Source organism: Natator depressus, chromosome 2 (genome assembly GCF_965152275.1).
Source record: "Natator depressus isolate rNatDep1 chromosome 2, rNatDep2.hap1, whole genome shotgun sequence".
Taxonomy (NCBI): domain Eukaryota; kingdom Metazoa; phylum Chordata; order Testudines; family Cheloniidae; genus Natator; species Natator depressus.
The window spans coordinates 155,053,286-155,076,336 of record NC_134235.1 but is presented as its reverse complement, the minus strand read 5'-3'; the positions used below and the strand labels follow the sequence as shown (position 1 = coordinate 155,076,336).

The window sequence follows — 23,051 nt, the reverse complement described above, 5'->3', positions numbered from 1 at the left end:
CATGTTTATCCTTTTCTACTCCCACTAATTTCATTGTCCTAATGATGCAATCCATTCTCTTCTCTAAGAAATATATTTTAATAATTCCATCAGAATTCTTGTACTACATTTTTTTTTCAAATCAGCAGCACAGTTTGTTACTTGCAGTGCAGGGAATGAAGCAGTTAGCATTGGCATTAGTATGTAATTTCATAATCTAGAGCTATTGGGCTAGACACTACTAGAATGTCTCTGCCCTCACAACTTATGATTGCAGCAAGGAGTCACTCTCCTACAAAGTTTTGGAGTGCCACAAAGTGCCTTCCCTAGCTGTCCTGTGGAGATGACAGACCCAGGAGACTGTGAAAACAATCTGGCATTCATCCCAATCATTTTGTGTTTACAAAGACTCTCACCTTCTTCTAGTGGCCACTACGAATAGTGGCTCTAAACATTCACCACCACTAGTGCCACAAAACCATGCCCATTCAAATGGTATCTGAGCTGCCGAGCTCCTAGCATACATTCTGGCCTCATTGAAATCATTGGCAAAACTCCCCTTAACTTCAATGGGGCCAGGAGGTCACGTCTAAAGTTTACCACAGCAGGATTCCTTCCAACGCATTTTACAAAGTTAGCAGGAATCTTCATTCAAACCCTTCCCACTTTACAAGATCCACAGGAGCGCTTAATCACTGGTTGTCCCTACTGCTTCACAGGAGTGTATTGTATCGCACTTCTCACTGTGCGGCTACACTAGACATGCACAAGACAGATAAACTAACATTCTAACACCTTCAGCCCTCACACTAATTGCGGTTACGTCTGTGAACTTCTTGGGCTACATTTAATGGAAGTTAATGGGTTTCATTTTCACTCAATAGTAAAGTGCCTAAAGAAACTAAAATGGCCGCAATTAACATGCAACAGTCAGGATATTTCAGTAAGTATAAACAGCTTTTGAAACATATCAAAATATCTTTCAATTTACAGAGCCTGAGATGTGAGTAACAGAATTAAATTTCAAAATCTCAGTGAAGTGTAAGCTTGTTTAATTAAAGCTGGCAGAATTTCATTTGCACTGCATTGTTAAAAATACTACCTATATCATATCACATTTTTGCTCTATGGCTTATCTCTGATTGTATACTAAAAATACACTTCAAACTCATTTTTGCAGTTCATTACAAATGCTAAATTCCCAGCACTATATACTGGAATAATTTCCTTCCATTGAGATGTTTATACACATGAACCTGTTCAGACAAGCTTGGAGATGCATCTGAATGCTCTCTGCTTTTTCAAATCAAACCTTTTGTGGCTGACCTGTCATTGTGAAACAGATTATATCCACCCATATTCAAAAGTCACAGGAGGGAATCAAGGAGGAGGAAAACTGAACAAGATTCCCCTTTGTGTACCTGCTCCCAAACCTTGTCAGAGCAGTGGAGTTTTTCTTCATATGGATGAAACGGGTCAAAACCTCATTTGAGGATAACAAGGGACTTCCCACTGATTGCTGGAAGGAAAGATGCATGTTCCCCCCAGTCTATCCTGCCAACACCAGGCCTCTCCTGGCACACCCTCCCACACTATGCATGACCTTGGTCCCCTCTATAGGCTTTGGGCATGCTAAAATTCCCCCACACGGGGGATTAAATCCGTGCCCAGAGGACTTACAGGAAACTATACATCGATATCTGCTCATTGTGCTGGGGCTTTGGCTGGATCAGGCAGGGAAATGAACATCCTTAGGAAACCTAGAAGGATCAGAAGTGCCTCCTCTCTCCCTTGGCCAGGTTTGTCAGCCATATGGGAGTGGTAAGCAGCAAGGGCATTGACCACACTCCTTTTAGGACAGGTTGGGGGAATATAGATGGTACAGGAAGGCTTCGCTTCCTGGTCCTGACTGGGGATGTTTAATTTTTATCCCTGACTAGGGTAACCAGTATTTGCCTTCCCCCACGCCCCTTCTACTTACTGCCCCTCAGAAGGCTTGGTTCATTTAATAAAACTGCAGCCTCAGCTTACATGAGCGTGCCCAAGTCTCATTCTTCTCTGGTGTTTCAGATAATTCTGTCACAGTGTCACCCTATCATATTGTACCCTATTATTTAGCTCACCAAGTATCACACGCATCGGGTACACGCTAAGCTTCCATATGGACAGAAAAGCATGTTATGTTAATAGGAGGAGATAGCAATAAGCAACAACTTTCATTCCTTAGGATGATCTTCAATTCCTAAAAGTAAAGGAGATGTAAAAATATAATGTAGCCTACAGGAAGAATCTATATTCAAGCAATATGACATGACAGATGTGGCTCATTAATACACAACTCAAGTGCATAGTGTGAGGGATCAGGCAAATTCTACCTACATACAGCCTGCCAAAAAGAGTTGGGCAAGCAAACAGGTTACTAACAGTGAGCAGAGAGTGGACACATCAGGATGGGTTGCATAATCTCCTTCCATCACTAAAAGCTATAACAGGAACAACCTTGTTCATTGGCACTTTGCTAATGTATGTACCTTATAAACTAGACATGCAAATTGCTGTCCCTCTATCTCAACAAATGCCGCGTCAAAATGAGGTCTCATTTTAGTAGGTCTTATTTTTATAAACCACTAGAACTCATTCACTGATGTTCTGTAAAAATGCCTGTCCTGTAACACATTACTGCAAAGTAAGAGTGAGTGACAATTGTCAAATAAATTATATAAGTTTTGTAATTGAGTTTTCTTGCTCTCTGTTTTAACCTGTTTGTCCACGTACTTGCTAATTAGCTAAGTGACAATAGGTTTTCCATGTGAGTTTAAAAGATTTTATTGTGTATAATCTAAACCAGGGGTGGTCAACCTGTGGCTCTGGAGCCACATGCGGCTCTTCAGAAGAGAATATGCGGCACTTGTATAGGCACTGACTCCAGGGCTGGAGCTACAGGTGCCAACTTTTCAAAGGGCCAGGGGTGCTCACTGCTCAACCCCTGGCTCTGCCACAGGCCCTGCCCCCTCTCCACCCCTTCCCGCCCCCTCCCTTGAGCCTGCCATGCCCTTGCTCCTTCCCTGCACGCCCCAAAACAGCTGATCAGGAGGTACAGGGAAGGAGGAGGCGACGCTGATCGGCACGGCTGCTGACGTATTACTGTGGCTCTTTGGCAATGTACATTGGTAAATTCTGGCTCCTTCTCAGGCTCAGGTTGGCCACCCCGATCTAAACAATCGAAAGGACAAACGGAGGAGTCTCTAACTTGAAGTCTTTAAATCATTATTTATTTGAGGTCTTCAGTAACTCAGGTAGAGGTTAGGGGGTCTATTAAAGGAGTGGGTGGGTGAGGTTCTGTCGCTGTTGTGCATTGCTAAACAATACTGTCATAAATCTTTATAGTCCAAAACCATAAACAAATGGAGTGCACATTTATACTGCCAGGTTTTTTAAGCAAGTAGAACATGGGTGTTTGGTGGCTTAAGGTTCTAGAATCTCTCCTACCACAATATGGGCACTGATTTATGTGCCTTCAGGAAAAAACTCAATGTAAATCCAGAGAGATCACTTTATAAACTTCAAAATGAATGATCAGAGAAAGCTAAAATCACCTTTAAAAAGGCAAAGAAAATTAAATACAGAGAGAATAGCAGGATGGCTGAGAAATGGCAGTGTTAAACTAGACACTGTTGGATGAACAGTGAACGGATTACAAGCAGGAGTTTTCATAAAGATTTCATGATGTGCACATCTTACTCTGAAATGGGCTTGCTTACCTTTTAAAAAAGGAATTCTAAATATTAGAAACATGTTACTCAACTGAAGAATCTCCCATAAGACCAATCATAACGCATTTTTCCTCCTGCTCCGAAACACAGCAAACAAATAAAATCTAGATAAATTCAAAAATTAGACATCGAAACACTAAGTTCTTTACTGGTTACTAACCCTCACAAAAAAAAAAGCAGCAATTATGGGCACAGATGTTGCCCAACTCTATACACATCTTTCATGCTCCTACATCCTATCATGGCTCAGATTGCTTCTTGAAAGAATTCTTCCTTTTCATTACTTGCAGCAATCATAACACAAGAAACAGTATCCTTAAAGCAGCTCAGAAACTTGAATCACTGAACTGTGTAGCGGGATAAAAGTCAGGATTTCTTCCAGATTGATTGGGCATAATAAAAAGGAGAGGTTTTTCTTAAGTCAAAAGAAAATTCTATATGACTGCCAACAATCTGCAAAGTTCCATGAAGTTTTTACTGACACATTTGCTGTGCATTTTCAAGCCACACATGAAAGCCCATGCATTTTACTCTAAAGAACTAGTTGCTCTGTACAACAGAGCATCAGATCAATCAAATGATTTTTCCTTTCAAGAAGATGTAGGAGTTACATCTGTCTGTGCAAGTGCTCTTTTTGCTCAGTTTGGCGCTCAAATCAATCTCATCCACTTTACAGATCATCTCTTCAACATTATTCTGGTATGACACTCTAAAACAAAAGCATTCTGCAGAGAAAAGCAAATGCTTTGGCTTCCAGCAATTTCTAAGGATTCTGCCCCATGCCCTCCCGCCAAAAGCATAACTCCAATTCAGTAAACTATGTGCTGCAATCCATTCTGGACTATACAAACTTATCTAATCTTTGAACCAAAGATCTAACCTATATAGTGCCTCTGCTTTCCTCCAGTTCAATCAAACCTGGTTTTTATGCAGTCAGTAGCACCCCTTCTGTTACTGTATCTTCAACAGCATCACCCAGACTTGCATGATTCTTCTGATCTGGCTTTGCTGAAAATTGGCAGACCATGATCCCTGCACATCATTGGGCTCTCCGTTTCTCACCTCATCCCCAATTAGTTTACCACTCCCAATTTTTGTCTTATCTTTATCCATCATCAACACTCATCCATTCTTCTGAGCCTACGAAATGTATTTGTTTTTCTCTCGCAGAATTTTAATCACCTCAACCTGTAACTTCTGTGTTTCTCAATTCATTATGTCTTCTCTGGTCTGTACATTTTTTAAACTCTGTTGCTACTTTGGCCCAGCAATATTATAGCAGCAGATTTGTGGCTTTTCTTCAAATGCAACAGAAAAACTGAAGGTCATAGGCTCATCTCTCTCATTCAGAACTTGAGTTAAAAACATTTACTTTGTTTTAGGGAACAATTTAGAAATCAATCCAGGTAAAGCTTGACATCACTGCCACAGAGGCTGTTCCTTCATCAGAGGGGGTGTCAATCTGGCTTGACTGTTGCAGTCTGGATTCTAGAAAAGGCAGAATAGGTTATAACTGCACCTGTGTCCCCTTTCTGGTCTCTTAGAGCACATCCCTTTAGGTGTAAGGCCTCCTGGTTTTATCAATCCCATGATTCTCCCACTCCTAAACCTGGCACTGGGCTATAGTACCTTATGTATCAACCATGCTTACTAAACAGGGCTGGCTGGGTTTGAGCACCCGCAATTCTTCCCTGTGGCAATCTGTGACCAGTGGTGTATACAGGAACCCCAAACCACCTTCTTAAGCTATTGTTTATTGTGCAGTAGGAACAAAGCTTTTAGAGAAAAAAGATTTTAAACACAACAGCCTACACAAGTCTCTCTTCCCTAAAGGATTACCATCCTATGTGGTAATGTAGGCAGGCCTAACTTCTTCATATACTTCCCAGCAGGAACCCTGAGTCTCACTATATTTCCCCTGAACAACTGCCCAACTCTTTAAAGAGACTCACTCTTTAAAGTACCGATGTTCTCTTCTTCATTCCCTGGCCTTGGCCTTTCTGGTCAAAACCAGTTTTTAGTTTGGCTGGAGCAAGAGGTAAAAATCAAAGCTAATCATGGTCTCTTAAGTGATTGCAGAGGCATCTTGAAGCATTTTTTTCCTTCTTGCTCATTGTCCCCCAACAGCACATATTAAACTAAATTATATTCATACAGTAAACCTCCCACTACCCAGGTCAACATACAGAATTCATAAATCATGAAGGTACCTCCAAGTCCATCACAGAAGTAATCAGACTCAAAATTCCAAATTGAGATTTCCCTGCCCACCCCCCCAAATACTGAATTACATGCTTCACCTAGTCTTCTTACCTATAAGCCTCAGAGGAAGTATAAGGGTGGTCACAATTACTTCCTGGTGGGTCCTTACATTCATATTCATGGGCACATTAAATACACACACAAAAAAATGTAGAGCACAATCCTGTACACCTTATGTAAATAAATCTCTGGTTATAATCAATGGGAGATTTGTCTGAATAAAGCCATTAAAAAAACAACCCTGTGTGTTGCGGAATGTTATCAAGTGCAGCCTCCAGATTTTATAATATTTTACATATTTAACTGATTTTTTAAAACATTTAGCATTTCAGATTATGTAACTGGGATTTCTTAGCATGCCAACACAAACATTATGAATGTTTAGATGTTATTTATTGCAGTCTCTTTATGGGGAGTGCAGATGCCATAAAGCCTGCTAGCAGTGAGAAAACAGATAACGTTATGTCCTAAAGCTCCTACTTATCAAGTAAACAGTTAATGAATTTATCACTACAGAGATGAGAGTCCAGGAGCTGACCTAACAAAGTGGAATAAAGAGGTGTTTCAATGGCTTACGTTGCAAGTGAATGTAATTCCAAGCATAATGGGTTGGTCTGCCAATTTATTCCTGTAGAATGGTACTTATAGGCCTGCCTGCAAACTTTTACTAGCCAGTTCAGTACTTGCCACAATGAGCAGTCCCTAAAGGAATGAACCACAGAGACAAGTGTCAGCAAAACTGAGGCCCAAATCCTCAAAAGTTATTTAGGCACTTAACTCCCATGGGAATTCCTCTTTTGTATTTAGAAAAAAAAGTGTTTCAGCAAATAGGTGAAAGGCTGCATGCTGGAGGGAAAATTGAAAGTGGTGCTTTGTTGAACAGAATGGTTTACATCACCATTTTGTTGTCATTCAATGCATTATGGAACATTAATTCAGGTCATGGGTTCGGTCTATATGGGCACAATGGCTTTTTCCCCGCTCTCTTACGTGCATGCTACATTTCCCAGACCTGAAGAAGAGCTCTGTGTAAGCTCAAAAGCTGGTCTCTCCGCAATAGAAGTTGGTCGTCCAATGAAAGATATTACCTCACCTACCTTGTCCCTCTACTATCCTGGGACCAACACAGCTATGACAACAGTGCATAAGACATCTCCATGCACACTTGAGATCGCTTCTGTGCATGACTGATATTGGATATATGAACCCTGCAGAAAAATGAGCACCTCCCTCGCCCACAAAATTATCAGGCCCTTCCCCAAAACTGTTCTTTTTCTCTAATTATCCTGTATTGCTAAGGACATCAAAATGTACCCTAGTGACAGTCATCATACTGACTTCAGCTTCTATTGGTTTGACTTTTGACATTAATGTTGAGTTGAATATGCACAGCCTTAAATGTGCAAAGCTTGCAAGTGGCTAATTAAGCAGGGCTGGGATAAGGAAGAAAACCCCTCCAGATGGAAGAATTTCAGGGAACTTCAGGTGTTTCTGCTCTAAGTGGAAACAACTCACTGAGGAGCATGGAACCTTTAGCTCTTTAAACGTGTAGCATTTCTCCTTACTGAAAAATAGAAGTGCTGTTACTTCAGTATGGCCAGCTGGACCGAAGGCAGCAGCATTAGCTAAAGAAAGATTTTTATAAACCCAGTATTGTAAAAAGTGAGTCACCCTGATTTTTAAGCAGGGTTTCCATGCAGCTGTGCACCATTAGGAAGGGCAGAATGTGGTGCTCAGATTTCACTCATCCATACAGTCTCCAGTTAGTGACATTTAGAAAGGACAAATCAATACTAAGAAGATACTGTGTCTGTTTCTTACTGCGTATGAAAGGTCAAGCAATTTCCATGTATGTAACCATTCCAACATTGCTGTTTTCTGACACAGAAATTGCTTAGCCCTGGAGAACTATGGTAGAGAAAGATTTCTGATCTTGTGTATCATATTCCAGAAATCACAATAACTATTTTTAAAAATAAGTCTGGCACTGAAACTCACCATCTTTTATTTGATTAAATAATGTATGCTATCCATACAGGGTAGCAAACTAAAGCTCTGCATGTTACTAAATGGTTTATTGAAATACACGAGAGAAATTATCCAAAAAACGTAAGACTATTTTCTGGGCAAAACCCAATAATACTTAACTGTATATATTGCTACAGAGGTACAACCATTTTCATAGTAATGAATTTTACTCCTGTATCACATTTTCAATTAGTATTCCCAGGCAAGAGAAATTATTCTTCTCCTGTAGTTTCTTTAGACCTATAAAAAGGTTACTGAGTTCTTTTCAGCATATCTGGAGAGAAAGCAGTCATGAAAAGTATATTGGTCTAGTTCTGGACCCAAAACTTGTTCCCCTTTAACTCAATTGCAAAAACCCCATTGACTTCAATCAGAGTAGGATCAGGACCATTCTCTGGATCCCACCCCATTCTGTACTATTGTCTTGGAGATAATAGGAGATCCAAGTTTGGTGCTGAAACCTTTTGCTGGGGAATTTCTTGATTTCCCCCCACCATATTTAGATTCCTGAACTCTACTTGTGTTTTTTTAACCTTACAGTCAGGCCCTTGATTGAATAAACTGTCATAGTCCCATTGAATTCAATGATAATATGTCAACTTACATCAGCTGATGATTTGACCCTATATTTTAAATACATTATATAGATATAGAAAAATGAACATCCTCTCATGCAGTTGTCTGATTTAATGACTAGAGAGCAGTGATGCAATGTCTAAGATCGCAAGTTCAAGATCTGAAAGAGCAACTGTTTTAAAATATTCAGAAAGCAAATATTTTCACATGCCTGCGTGAGAAACAAACTAAAAACAATGTAACAACTGTTAACCTTGTAAACTCAGGTATTTATACAGCACCAGAGGTGTGAATTACAGTCACACTCTTTAGCCTTTATGAAAGAAACTGGAGCGATGGTATTTCCATATCATGGATGAACAGAAAGGAGCATGCTTCCAATGCACAAGACATCAGCTAAGTACACTAAGGAACTTTTAGCATTTATTTAAGACTGTCGTGAGATAAATATCGTAGCATCATTAGCTAGGTGTCTGTTTGCAATATTGTCACTTAGTATATCGAGCAATGTTTCCCAAACTTGGGGCACCGCTTGTTCAGGGAAAGCCCCTGGCAGGCCGGGCCGGTTTGTTTACCTGCTGCGTCCGCAGGTTCGGCCGATCACGGCTCGCACTGGCCACGGGTTACCACTGCAGGCCAATGGGGGCTGCGGGAAGCAGCACAGGGGTGTGTGGGTGTGTGTCCTATTAATGTAAAACATAAAAGCTTAATTTCTGTTTTAACATAGTTGCTTGGATCCTCTGTCAGAGAAAAAACCCATCTAAAATGGCTGCCCCATTGTGGTTATGTCAGAATATTGTGAACTTTTCTAAAAGCCATTTTCTAAGTAGAGTTTCTGCTCAAATTAGATTTAAAAGCAAACAAGCATTTTAAAAAAATCTAAATCTGCCAGCTGGACTTTTTCCTCTATTGAGGAAATCAAAGATGGTGGTGGTGATGCAGAATACAGATGCCTGCCTCATCATCTTGTCACATTGCAACAAAATCAAAAACAAGCAATGTCATGAAAGTACAGATTTTTTTTTTTAAATATATTTTATTGCTTTTTTGACAGCTGATTTATGGAGGGGGTTTTGGGGGGGCTCTTTTCCTGAACCTTTATGAAAAAGCTGTTTTGATGATTGTGCTTTTCAAACTTTTATTGGAAAATAGACTGTTAGAAAGTTGACCGTTAACTGGCTGACAAAGCCTATTAGGTGTAGTCTAGTACATGTCTGCATGGGGGCAGAAGAGCACAGGCTGTTTTTACTCAGATGCTTCCATGACCCAAATCCTGCTTTCCTTAATTTCTGAAAATTTAGCTTTTGCTTATACCTGCAACAGCCTCTGTCCAATGGGGTGCAGGATTACAATCTCTTCAGGACAGATTGTATCATTTTATACTTTTGTAAATCTCCATTATGAGATCAAAGAGCAAAAGGATAAGTTACAGATTTTGTTGATTCAGAATTAGAACACTTTCAAAAATCAGTGGTATGGCTTTATGGATTTGAATTCTGTAAAGTGCTTTGGGATATACTGTGGTTTATAAGATGTTATACAAAATAAGGGCCAAGACCTCTGTGCTTTGGGAAAACAGTGCATTAAAGACAAAGGCCCAGAGCATACTGTTATACTATGAAAGTGTTTTTATACTTAGCTACATACATAAATTAATTTTATAGTTGCCAGTGCCACCAATTAAAACCAATGACTGACTAAACTAATCCCAGCTTCCCTCTATTTTGGTACATTAATGGCTAAGAGAAAATTCTTAGCATATCTATCTCAGAATTATTTGGAGACGGGGATGGTCTTATATTTGAGCTCCCCCTCTAAACCAGAGCAAAAACCACTTAGTATCTCAGTCTCCATTTAATATTCTTTGTTCTCCTTAAAACTAAGGCTATTTTAAGTAGTTTAGTAATTTCTGTAAAGTAACGTACAAATTCCTGTAGTCCATTAGGTCATTTTTAGAATGCCTCCGGCCTTTGAACCCTCACACCGTCTTGTTAATCACTACCACCAAAACAGGGTTAACGTTTCATCCCTTACATCCTAATGCAACTGCAGGCTCGGGCTCCATCATCATGTAATTACATAAATACAATTGTGATACTGAGAGGTGGGGGGGAAGCATTGGTGATCCCCTAATCCCTCCAACATGAGCCTGACCAATGCTTCATGGAACTTATAAACTAGATGTACTATCACATGCAACAAACAATACACCAAAATGACTAACTCCAAGGAATAATCCAAACAGTACATTGGAAATCAAAATGCTAAATAAAATACAGATTATTCTACCTGTATCGGACATGCTCAATAGTGTCGTACGTCAGCTTGCTGCTGATGCTCTGACTATGAGGGTTGCCTAGGAGACAGACATAGAAGTCAATCATTAATCAGTTTTGTTAATATTTTTCTCTTTATCAAAGTACTAGACCAAGCCAGTGAAAAGATGACAAAAAGAGTTAATATTTCACAGTGTTGCCCTGAAGCTCCTGAGAGTAGTCAGTCAAGAGGAGAGAAACAGAAGAAAGCAATTATGACAGACCTTGAAACTTCAGCTGGCAGATAGTATTAGTAATTGATCTAATTGTAAGAGAGTTCCATTAGAAGGAAGTTACAGCTGTACTATTCTGTTAAGAGGAAGCTATAGAGAATGCATGTGTAATACACACACGTACATTAACAAGCAAATAACAGAGGGTTAAAAGGTATGGTATGTTGAAGTGACAACCAATTAATTTTTGGACATCTGGGTTTAAAAATCTATCCTATGTTTTAAATGGGAAAGATTCTTGTGGTTTGACTGCAGGTCTTAGTGTATATCCACTCCACCACAAAATTATCAGCCAGCTTCACACTATTCAAAACAAACTGGCAAGGTCTGTTCAGAAGTTAAACAGAGGCAATAAGCCTTCACTGAAGTTAGTGTGGTAGATTTTATGAGAAAGTATGTGGACCTGAAGGCAAGCACATCACTCTTTCATGTTAATAAGCACTTACATTCACCTAATGACTAAACATTTGAGAAATAAAATTTAAAAAAAAGTTAAATTGTTAGATCCATATAATTTTTGCAGTAAAAGGGAATGGCCTTAGCTAGTTTACATAGTTTCTAAAAAAAAAATAATCACCGAGTTTCTTACTGTTGCAGGGATTAGAGTAGAGAGACCTTAAAGAGAAGAATACAGTTCTAGCTTAGAGTGAAGTTTCATTGTGAAAATGGACTATAAAATAGGTTCCTTGGGCTCTCATAGTTGTATCTAATTTAGAACTAACTATTCCCCCCCACCCCCAGCTTTCAGCAAGTTGTGGTCCTTTAGACCTGTGAATAATCACCAAAAACTAAGATCTGCAATCAAGGTCTACCCTTACTTACGTGGGTGTCTTAATACTGTCCTTTACACCTGTGTCACCCAGCAGCACTAAATGAGGTTGCATGAGTAACAGGGGAGAGAAACTGGCCCTGTAATTGAAATTTAATCAATTTTGATTAAAAGGGGAAAAATATTAGGATTTAGTTCATTCTTCCATAGCAACTGCAGATCCGATAAACTTGTGGTTTAAGCGGTTAGTCTAATGCTCATGCATGTGAAGTAACTCACTAATTTAACAGACTTTTTAAAATTTATATATCAAATTTCAGCTCAAGGTTATTTGAAATAGCTAAGATTAGACAACAAATATTAGGCTTTATAATGGGTATGGTGACTGAGCATTAATTTTTTATCACCAATATGCACTTGAATAAAAAAAATTCTGAAATAAAAGCACATTGCTAAGATCAAATCAACTTATACAATTGTAATACTCATTCATAGGTCTACATTTCAAGCTAAAGCCTCTACATGAAGAACTATTTCTAAGTCTTGGTGTAACTTAGCTGCATTCTAAATTCTGTTCTCTGCTTCCCTGTCATGGCAATGGAGAGGGAGAAGCAGCAGTTGTGTACAAAATGAGCACCAGCCAGAATCCATCTGTGGCACACAGGCAAGTCCAGCCCTAGACTAAATGGCACCCCAGGCGAGGAATGTCTTCAGTGCCCCCACTGCATTTGTTAAACTTTTGAATATCTTTATTACATTTGTAGCCCATTCCATGACTTTGATGCTCGATTTGCATGCATGATTTATCCCTGTCATAGAAAATGATAAATTTGCACACTAGGATCTGCAAATCATGCCATACGTAAGCAAATAAAATTCAATTTCCTCTAAACTTACAAATTTTTTTAAATTAAGAACGGAAATATACCAACATCAAGAAATTGGTGTGCACCAACATTGGGTGGACCAGTATTAAAGTAGGTGACAGTCTTAGAATGTTAACCCTAGTCCTTTTGTTCAGAGGGTCGCTTTTCTCCCCTTTGCCCTCACGAACTGAAGCTCGGTGTCAGAGAGATCCCAAGACTGGCCAATTGCACTTTCAAGTGACAAAATAGCAAGTGATGTCTGTCTCTCATTGGTCATCGTCAATTGATATGTTTTAATGAGCCTGAGCTTCTAAAAGGTGCGCTCACCATTCACGACTGACCTGCAGCATGAAAAGAATTTGCAAAGCTATCCACACATTAGGAAGTGTCCTTCAGCTCATGAATGAATTTGAGAACTTGGACTAGAGAGTGCTTCCTATATTACAAAATATGATTAATGTTGTTCAGTTCAATATACAGGTCTTTAGCATTGACGTCTGAACATCCCCTATGTGTCAGTGCCCAGTGGAGTTCTGTACCATTGTTCAAGAGTGTTTTCGTGTCCACCAGCAGCTTACTAAAGTCATCGTACCAAAAAAAAAACACCACACCAGGTCTTTTCATGGTGCTTCAATTCTCCAGATCTTTGATGGACACTTGAGCAGTGTCAATAAGAGCAAGAAGACCTCCCTCTTGAATTTTTCTTTTAAGCTTTCCATCACCTCATCTTTGCTCTCATAACCAAATCTTCTGAGGAATACGAGTTTCCTTGAAGATAAGCTAAACTCCTAAGTTTTCCGCCATTTCTTTGGCAGCAGTAATGGTATCTTCAAATTTGTCGTCTCTGTGGGCCAAAACGTAATCAAGGCAGCTTCTCAAAGTAGTAGCGGTTGCGATGTCCATCGACTGAGTTTGTAATGCTTTGCTTACAATGTTTACTTGGAAAAAAGAGGTTGTGCCAAACCACAATTGAGACCAGAAACTTGAAGTTAATGATCTGGCTTGCCAGGCTTTGCACCACATGTCAAATTCCGGCCTCAGCTTTACTTGACTGCACCAGTTCCATTAGGGCATCGTAAACCTCAGTCACTTGGTGCCTTACACTGTCCATGTATCTCTCCCAGAGAGTGTCACTTAGTGGCTTCACAGTCAGATTTGTAACATTATTGATGAGGATCTTACTCCTGAGAGTTGATGCTGAAAACAGGACGTATATCCTTTGCAGTACTCCTAAGAGACAGAATAAATCTAAAGAAGATGATGCTGCCATGTTGAGGGAATGGCAGCCACAAGGCAGAAAGAAAGCTCTTGGATTCAGTGCAAGGATCCTTGCCTGGATGCCACTGTTTCTTCCCTTCATGTTTATGCCATTGTCGTAACCTTGCCTACAGCAGTCCAGAGGTTTTATTTTATTCTCATTCAAAACATGAATATATCTGAAACATGTACTTCGAATATTCTATTTTTCCTTTTGTTGCTAACAGAAAACAGCACCCTGAGCCGGATGCCCCCCAAGCCTAGCACCCCAGGCGGTCACCTGGGTCGCCTGCCCCTAAATCCAACCCTACACACAGGTGACCTCAGTATTACACCCCACAAATATGTTGATGTGTGTCCCTTGCCTTAAAGGCTACGGCTTTCTGGTTAAATGGTAATTGCTGGCTTGGGAACTAGCCATCATGTGCTCAGAACTGAAGGGAGCACATACCAGAAACAAAGGGTCCACCCAAAATGAGGCCACTCACTTTCTGGCAGCCCAGTTCCTGCCCATTCCTCCCATGCAAGTCCTTAACCTGCTGAGATACCCACAAAGAGAACTGACTTGCCTCCCTCTGCACATGAAACAGGACAAAAAAAAACCTGTGTATAGAGGACCCCTCTGCATGTCAGGACAAAATGGCATGGAGAGTTTGTGTGCCTCTCTCAGGGTTACTCAGTGAGTTAGTGACAGAGCTGGGACCAAAGTCAAGGCAGGACTAACTGATGTAGCAATTTCCTACAATATCCTTGGAAGACCTCACTGAATTAAGTGTAAGTATCTTTGGGGTCCATTATATTAAATGAATGGTTTATGTATTATTGTGAGCCTGGATTTTATCTCCCTCCTTGAGAGGTGACATACATGTGAGATCTGGGGGTTCAAAGGATGATATAGAAGAAAGTGCCAGACAAGAATGGACTTTTTAGAACAAAAAGTATAAAGTGGTTTGTCTGAGGAACATGTAGGGGGAGGTCAATGGAAATTCCACGTGTGTGTGTGTGTGGGGGGGGGGTATAAACTGTATGCCAAAACCCAGCCTTTTGAAGCTGGATGAGCAGGCCACTGTCTGCTGATCACCTGTTATATGAGGCCAAGATCAAAGGCCCAAGCCATATAAAGGAAAGAGTGAACTATTCATGGTTGTTTTAGTTCTGAATCTGAGACCGTTATGAACTCCTAACCACAGGGAAAACCCAGTTGTGGGTTTTGAAGGGATGACACCTACCAGAACCTGAAGTTGGAGTGGGGGTGATGTTGGGCAAGCTTTTAGCATGCATGTTCTTTTATTGTTTTTAATGTTTTCTCTGTAATGCTTTCACCTTAAGAATAAATGTGCTTGCTTATAAAGAGGTGTGTGGTAACTTATAACTGTGGCAATTACACTGTTCATAGCCTCTTGAGAGAAAGCAAAACAGATGCTGGCATGTTTAGGTGATCTGGCTTGCTGGGAATATCATAGTGTAGAGAGGGAACTGTGCAGTATGGGAAAAAAACCCTGCCAGGAAGGAGTGAGATGTATGTCTCTGACCAATAGAGGTGATGGTTGAGGAGGTGCAGTTGTCCCAAACTATGACAAAGACCATCATATTTGTCACTTGATCACTGCAGTATATAGTATGTAAATACTCTTGCAGTAACAGGAAACACGTTAGCCTATGAGAAAGTTGCTTGGTACTTACCATAAATATTTTTACTGAGATCATCAGTAAACTCCTTAAGAAGACTGTGTGGAAAAAGTGCTGTACCTGCATGGTCAAGGTAGGTCATTCCTAAGATAAAAAAAGTACAATATATTAGCGTCTTAATATTAAATTCTAACCTCCCATACAGACTAGATTTACCAATGTGAAGCATAAGGCACTTGAGCAAATTTAAAAGCTACAGTATATACCATGGCACGTCCATTTTGTCCATAAGCTCATCGGTATGGCTTTTTATTTCTCTAAGGAGTTTGTGTCGCAGCCATCACTAAGTGCTTTCCCAGTAAGTTTTTAGCTCATAATCAGCAAAATACAGGAGGGCTTGTCTACATGTACAGCACTGCAAAAGTGATGTAGCTGTGCCTCTTAGTGAAGATGGGAGAGCTTCAGCTTAAGTACCCCACCTCCGAGAGGCATTAGCTATGCCAACGGGAGAAGCCGTCCTGTCGACATAGCGCTGTCTACACTGCGAGTTCGGTTGGTATAACTGCGTCACTCAGGAATGTGGATTTTCCACACCCCTGAGTGACGTAGTTATACCAACATAAGTTTGTAGTGTAGACGAGGAAGGCAGGTACTCTGCATGTAAAGAGATGATCAAAACTTTGTATATTTTGAAATTAGAGTAACCTATTTTAACACCATTTCTTTTCTTTTAAAGATACTTCAAATCATAAACTCTTTGGGGGCAGGGATTATTTTTTTGTTCTGTGTTTGTACAGCGCGCACACACACTAATGTTGCCCCAAGTCTTACTGACTAATCAGTCTCAAGAATTAGTAAGGCCTGAGTAGCGTGCATGGGAAAGTTTGAAGCTTCCTTAACCTCAAATACAAGAACTTAAATTTCAATGTATTTAAATATTTCTTCCCATTTTGTTGCACTTAAGTCTCAGTTCATTTTTAAATTTTTGAAAGAAAAGCTTATTCTAATGAAAAAAAAAAATCTAACGGGACACTAAGGTCTTTTCTTGTTTAGCTATTTCTGCTTTCTTAATCTTTGGCAATTATTCTCCCATTTCTTCAGAGTGTCTCAGGTCCATTGCTAGTCTTTCATTTCACATCATGTAAATATTTCAACCTGTTTCAAGTTTTAATAATGATGAATATGATTAAGATTAGCATTTTAAAAGCTCTTTCCTTTCCACAAGGATTTAAGGCTCAGTTAAGCTCTTAACTAGAATCCTTGACACTTGAAAAACATATATATTACTATGGTGCTAAAACAGTAACTTGGTAGGTGAGGATGTGAGATACTTTCAATTATAAAACCAATCTGGACACCCTTTATCCCTCAAACTTTCTGCTTCAAATTTCTCATGCGTAGTCCCTAGCCAAAAAGTTTTTTTTTTTTAATTTGAAGTTAATCAGGAAAAATATTTTGAAGAGCTTCAGAAACCACCCCCCCCTCTTGTTTTTTTACTTCTGAAAAGCCTTCTAGCTTCCCGCCTCCCTTCTTTGCCCCCAAAAAGCATCTCAGTTATTTTCTGGACTAAAATCAAAAGATAGATAATTACTAACTGACACAGAGATATAGAAAAAGTGGCATATGAATTTGGAAGCCAGGATATTTTAATACCTCATCTTTTGATGAAGTTTCTACTTTTCCTCCAAGATGATGTACAAAAATATCCATTCTTTCTACCTAAAAATCCCTTAAAACAGGAAAGATGTTCATCACTTCCAAGCCTGTTGCAATATTATACAATAGATTTTAGGACATCAAATGGCTGCTGTCCCAGGCGCTTTTTCCTTTTTCCCTGGGGTGCTCAAACCCTGCTTCACCCTAAGGCTCTGCCCACACTCCACCCCCTCCCTGAAGGCCCCACTCTAGCTCCACCTCTTCCTGCCCCCACTCCACCCCTCCCTGAGGCTCCTGTCCACCTGCTGATCTCCACCCTCCCCTCAGCTCCTTTCTGAGCTGCTAAACAGCTGTTTGGCAGTGGCACCACTCCTCATCAGCTGTTAGGTGACAACAGCAGTGCTCCCACATTAGCTGATAAGTGGGGGTGGGGAACTGCTGTGGCTGGTGGGTGCTGAGCACCCACTATTTTTTCCCCATTGATGTTCCAGCCCCGGAAAAACTCAAGGTGTCGGTGTCTATGGCTGCTGTTTTGTCCCAAAATATGGCTGTATTTCAGTGGCAGATAGAATGAAGGATAATACATGAAGTCAAGGTCTGCCCCTAGATACCTACACCCAACCCTGGGGTTATCTTGATGTTAACTGGAATAGGATATACATATTTGTTAGGAAAAATGACCCACAGTTTGCAAAACACTGAGAATGCTCACATTGACAGGAGTATTTATGAATATACAAATATTACCATAACTATATATTATGCAGAGAACAACAAGAGACCTATTGAAATCAGCCTCTTAGGACACTAGTAAACAAGGGATGCTGCTGACAAGAGGAAGAATCTACCCTGTGCAGAACAGAAATAACACTCAAAATTACATTACAAGAGGTTCCTTGGATAAAGTGCCCAGAAATGAGCATTTAAGCTTGGTTTCAGAGTAACAGCCGTGTTAGTCTGTATTTGCAAAAAGAAAAGGAGTACTTGTGGCACCTTAGAGACCAACCAATTTATTTGAACATGAGCTTTCGTGAGCTCACGAAAGCTCATGCTCAAATAAATTGGTTGGTCTCTAAGGTGCCACAAGTACTCCTTTTCTATTTAAGCTTGTTTCATTCTGTGGCTAAATATAGCGGCTGAAATCCTTTCTCCATTAAAATCAATGGCAAAATGCCTTTGACTTCAAAGGAGCCCAGGGTTTCACCCCAGAATGCATTCTGGGAAAAGTTTACAGGAGTTCACTTGAGAGAAACAAATTACTAACTGTTAAACATTCTCCCTTTTTATATCTTTAATGTTTGCTGATTAATTGAATATTCAATGCTGTTTACTGTCTTCAGTCTTAACCGACTGAAAGGAGGAGTTTATGTAAATTGAGATTGCATTCAACAAGTGAATAGTATCTTTATTAGAGGAAAATAAAATCATATCTTTTCATTTCAATAGACTTGCTTATTTCTAAACCGAAACATTAGTCCCACATGCATAAGATGTTATTTTATTTGCACTTTTCCCCTTTAAAAGCATTTTCTATTTTAACTTTATTTAATAAACTCATTAACCAAACCGATGTGTTAGTACAAACTGGATAATTTAGATCCCTTTAATTCTCTATGGTACACAGTATACCATCTGTCAACAGTGTAGATTTGTATTATTTATTAAAAGCATCAGCTGAAAGAAAATATATGTATTGAGGCCCTCTGTTTTACCTGGGTGGACGGGAATTTAATGCCATATTGAATATAACTGACATGAAGACTACTGTCTCTTGAAGAGAGTGAGGTAATTTCTTTTATTGGACCAACATTTGTTCATGAGGGAGACAAGCTTTTGAGCTTACACAGAGTCCTTCTTCAGGTCTGAGAAAACACTGCATATTTTAAAGTGTAATTTATGTCTGTTTCAGAAATGATTTGATCTTTTGATGAAATCTACATCCTTGATCAGTGGTTCTCAAAGCCGGTCCGCCGCTTACTCAGGGAAAGCTCCGGCAGGCTGGACGGGTTTGTTTACCTGCCGTGTCCGCAGATTCAGCCGATCGCGGCTCCCGCTGGCTGCAGTTTGCTGCTCCAGACCAATGGAGGCTGCAAGAAGTGTGGCCAGCATGTCTCTTTGCCTGCACTGCTTCCCGCAGCCCCCATTGGCCTGGAGCAGTGAACTGCAGCCAGTGGGAGCCACGATCAGATGAACCTGCGGACGTGGCAGTAAACAAACCGATCCAGCCCGCCAGGGGCTTTCCCTGAACAAGCGGTGGACTGGCTTTGAGAACCACTGTCCTAGGTGTCTGTCCAAAAGGGTTAATTTTTAGCTACCAGTTCTGGGAAGGTGGTTAAGAAGTGTTTATTTAGATGGTAAAATGCCTATATTTAAATATACCTGCAAAATAATTCTATATATGGAGTTCTTTGAAACAGTCTCTATTGCTTATCTATTCTCTTCATGTAGTGGACTTAATCTCTCTCAATAAAGCATGGGTTATTTTCCTGTTGTCCCTCCCAACTCTTCATATTATTTAAAGTACAACCACCACACACACAGCCTTCATCGGGGTCAGCTCCAGCCTCTTCCTGGTCAGGGGAGAGGAGTTGGGCTAGACAGAAAATTGGGGGGCTGTGCTATACATCTTGTGGGCACACATACTTATTGTTAAAAAATATAAATACACACTTAAACACTGTTTATCTATATTAACCTCAAATGGAGAATAAAAATTATATACAGACAGATCGGTTTTAAACTTCATCTATGACAGCTCAGTGCTGCAACATTTATTCACAGAAAATCAACAGGGAAAAAGGCCAATAACTAATAAACAAATGCAAGCTACTGGAAAAAAATGGGTTAAATAGCTAATTACTTTAAATGGGATAATATATTGTATTATATTTGAAAATTAACCATTTGCACATGGCAGAGATAGATATTTGGAAGATTTGGCGACTCAGCCATAATATAACAACTCACACTGTGGTCAGTATGGAGCAAGGGCCCAATGCTAGACAGGGTTAACTGATCCCAGGTGCAGTTGGAGGTGTTACAGTGCTCTGTCCTTCATCCTTAGCAGCAGCTGGAGGAGGCAGGGGGGAGGGAAGGGGGATGGATGCTAGGTCTTTGCGGCTCCTGAGCCCCAGCCAGTTTGCTAATCTAAGCATCCTCAGCCTGGGCTGGAGCATGTGCAGCTGCAGCATGCAAGTGGCAGGGAGCCGCATGCTGGGGATGTGAACCAGGCGGGGAGGAAGCAGAGGTATCATTTCAGATTCTGGTGGGATGAAGAACAACTTTAACTGTGATTTAGGCACCTGAAAACTAGATTTTTTTTGGCAGATAACTTAGAAATGAGCTGACAGGAGCACCATATCTAATTCCTATATAAAGGACAAAATTTTATAAACACACCAATTAAAGCCATATTTTAAGTTTATATACAAGTTTAGAACAACCAGGAGATAATACAGCAAGATATGACCAATCCCAAGCCTTGAGGTATCAGTTCTGGAGCCTTAACACAGATATCGGAAACAAATTTGATTTGTGCTTGAAAAAGCAGGACTTCAAATCAAGCCAGGATGCCTTTTGGGAAGATATCACCTGGTGAATTATCTCTGGTGAGAACATTTTAGAGTGACAGCCTGCAGGTACTCTTGCTTTACAAAGCTTTTGTTCTTGCTGTTTATTAAGATTAACATATGATTACTTAGTTAATAGGGCACACCTAATTATTGCTGCTTTGGTAATATCAGGCCTTTCTCCACTCATCCCTGCCCTTTTCCTTGGCAACCATAAATTCCTGGGCTGTGACTACTGCTTTCAGAAATCCTCCTTTATTTGTCCACTAAACATGGCTGCCCCAAGTTCTACCCATTATAATAGCCAAAGTGGATTTCCATAAAAATCTACATGGTTATTACCACAGAGCTGTCCAGCCATTATGCAAATTCTTGCAGTCCAATTGTTGAATTATTGTCTGCCAATTAGATTACTGGGAAATGTGCAATGGAGAAAGAAGTGCATAGTTATAGGTAGTACCAGCATCCTGAATTTTGATTGGCTGATACAATTTTTACTCATTACACACATGCATGCACACCCTGGATCACAGAGTATTTAAAAGACAGAAACATTAACCAAAAACAGCATGAAGCAGACAATATAAAAATACTAAACTGAATGCAAAACAAAGTAGCATCAATAGAAACAGGTAGGTAGGGGAAGGACTCTTCTACAGGGACTGAAAATAATTAAAAGAGGAAACAACGGTGACACAGAAGCATATTTAATATTTTAAAGTGGGGAAGGAGGGCTGAGGCAGATATTTCACTCTATGTGGCTAGGCAGGCTGGACGTAAGGTACCAGCAGAGCAGCGGGGAACAGCGGAAGTTTGCCTGGGATTGGTGAGTATCCGAGTGTGTGTTTGCTGGGAGGCAGTTTGAAAGCCTGAGCGAGTGCCTGATTGGGTGGTAGCCTGCAGGGGGCGGGTATTGGGGGTGTTTGTTTGTTTGTTTCAGGGAAGCCTGGCTGTTTAAAAATAGCCAGAGCTCCGCAAACCAGCTGAGCGGCGGCGGACCAGCTGAGCAGCGGGGAACAGCAGAGCAGCAAACAGCAGGAGTTTGCCTGGGAGTTCGCCTGGGGTGAGCCCAGTGAGGCTTACATCTTGCCAGCTTCTCTGAGGAAGCTCATAGTAGGAAGGTGATATGGGGGAGGGGTGGTGTTCAGCTATTGTGACCTGCACTGGATGTGCCATGTTTGTCTTTCTTCCACAGGACAGAAGCGACTTTGTCTGTACAAAGTGCAAGCTAGTATCCATATTGGAAGAGAAGATTGAAGGTCTGAAGCAACAGATATCGACCCTGCGTTGCATACGAGAATCTGAGGATTTCCTGGACAAAAGTCAGGATATGCTTCTACGGGCACAAAGCTCTAAAGATTTAGAGCAGGTTGCACAGCGGAGCCAAGAGGCCAGTGAAGAAGCTTGGCAACATGGGACCTCCAGAAGAAGGGGGAACGTCTGGGTACCAGCAACACAGACACAGGTAAGTAACCGTTTTCACGTTCTCTCCACAGGTACCACTGCGGAGAGTGGACCAGATGATACATCTGGAGGGAGAAAGCAGAAGGAGACTACGCTGGTTGGAAGGCATGAGATGCGCTGTCCTAAGGTTGGGGGGTTCCATGACCACCACTCCCAAGAGAAGGAGGCGGGTGGTGGTGGTCGGGGACTCTCCCCTCCGGGGGACTGAGTCATCTATCTGCCGCCCTGACCGGGAAAACCAAGAAGTCTGCTGCTTGCCAGGGGCTAAGATTCGCGATGTGACGGAGAGACTGCCGAGACTCATCAAGCCCTCGGATCGCTACCCCTTCCTGCTTCTCCACGTGAGCACCAATGATACTGCCAAGAATGACCTTGAGCGGATCACTGCGGACTACGTGGCTCTGGGAAGAAGGATAAAGGAGTTTGAGGCGCAAGTGGTGTTCTCGTCCATCCTCCCCGTGGAAGGAAAAGGCCGGGGTAGGGACCGTCGAATCATGGAAGTCAACGAATGGCTACGCAGGTGGTGTCGGAGAGAAGGCTTTGGATTCTTTGACCATGGGATGGTGTTCCATGAAGGAGGAGTGCTGGGCAGAGACGGGCTCCACCTAACAAAGAGAGGGAAGAGCATCTTTGTGAGCAGGCTGGCTAACCTAGTGAGGAGAGCTTTAAACTAGG

General features: G+C 40.9%; 1 protein-coding gene across 1 annotated transcript in view; it reads right to left on the bottom strand.

Moving 5' to 3' along the window:
* MOCOS (molybdenum cofactor sulfurase) overlaps positions 1-23,051 on the bottom strand; it is a 406,588-nt gene that overhangs the window by 341,919 nt on the left and 41,618 nt on the right. The window contains exons 2-3 of the mRNA XM_074945194.1: positions 15,742-15,831; positions 10,908-10,974 (exon numbers count right to left, since the gene is read on the bottom strand). Of these exons, the coding sequence (XP_074801295.1) occupies positions 10,908-10,974; positions 15,742-15,831 (157 nt within the window). The remainder of the gene's footprint in view (positions 1-10,907; positions 10,975-15,741; positions 15,832-23,051) is intronic.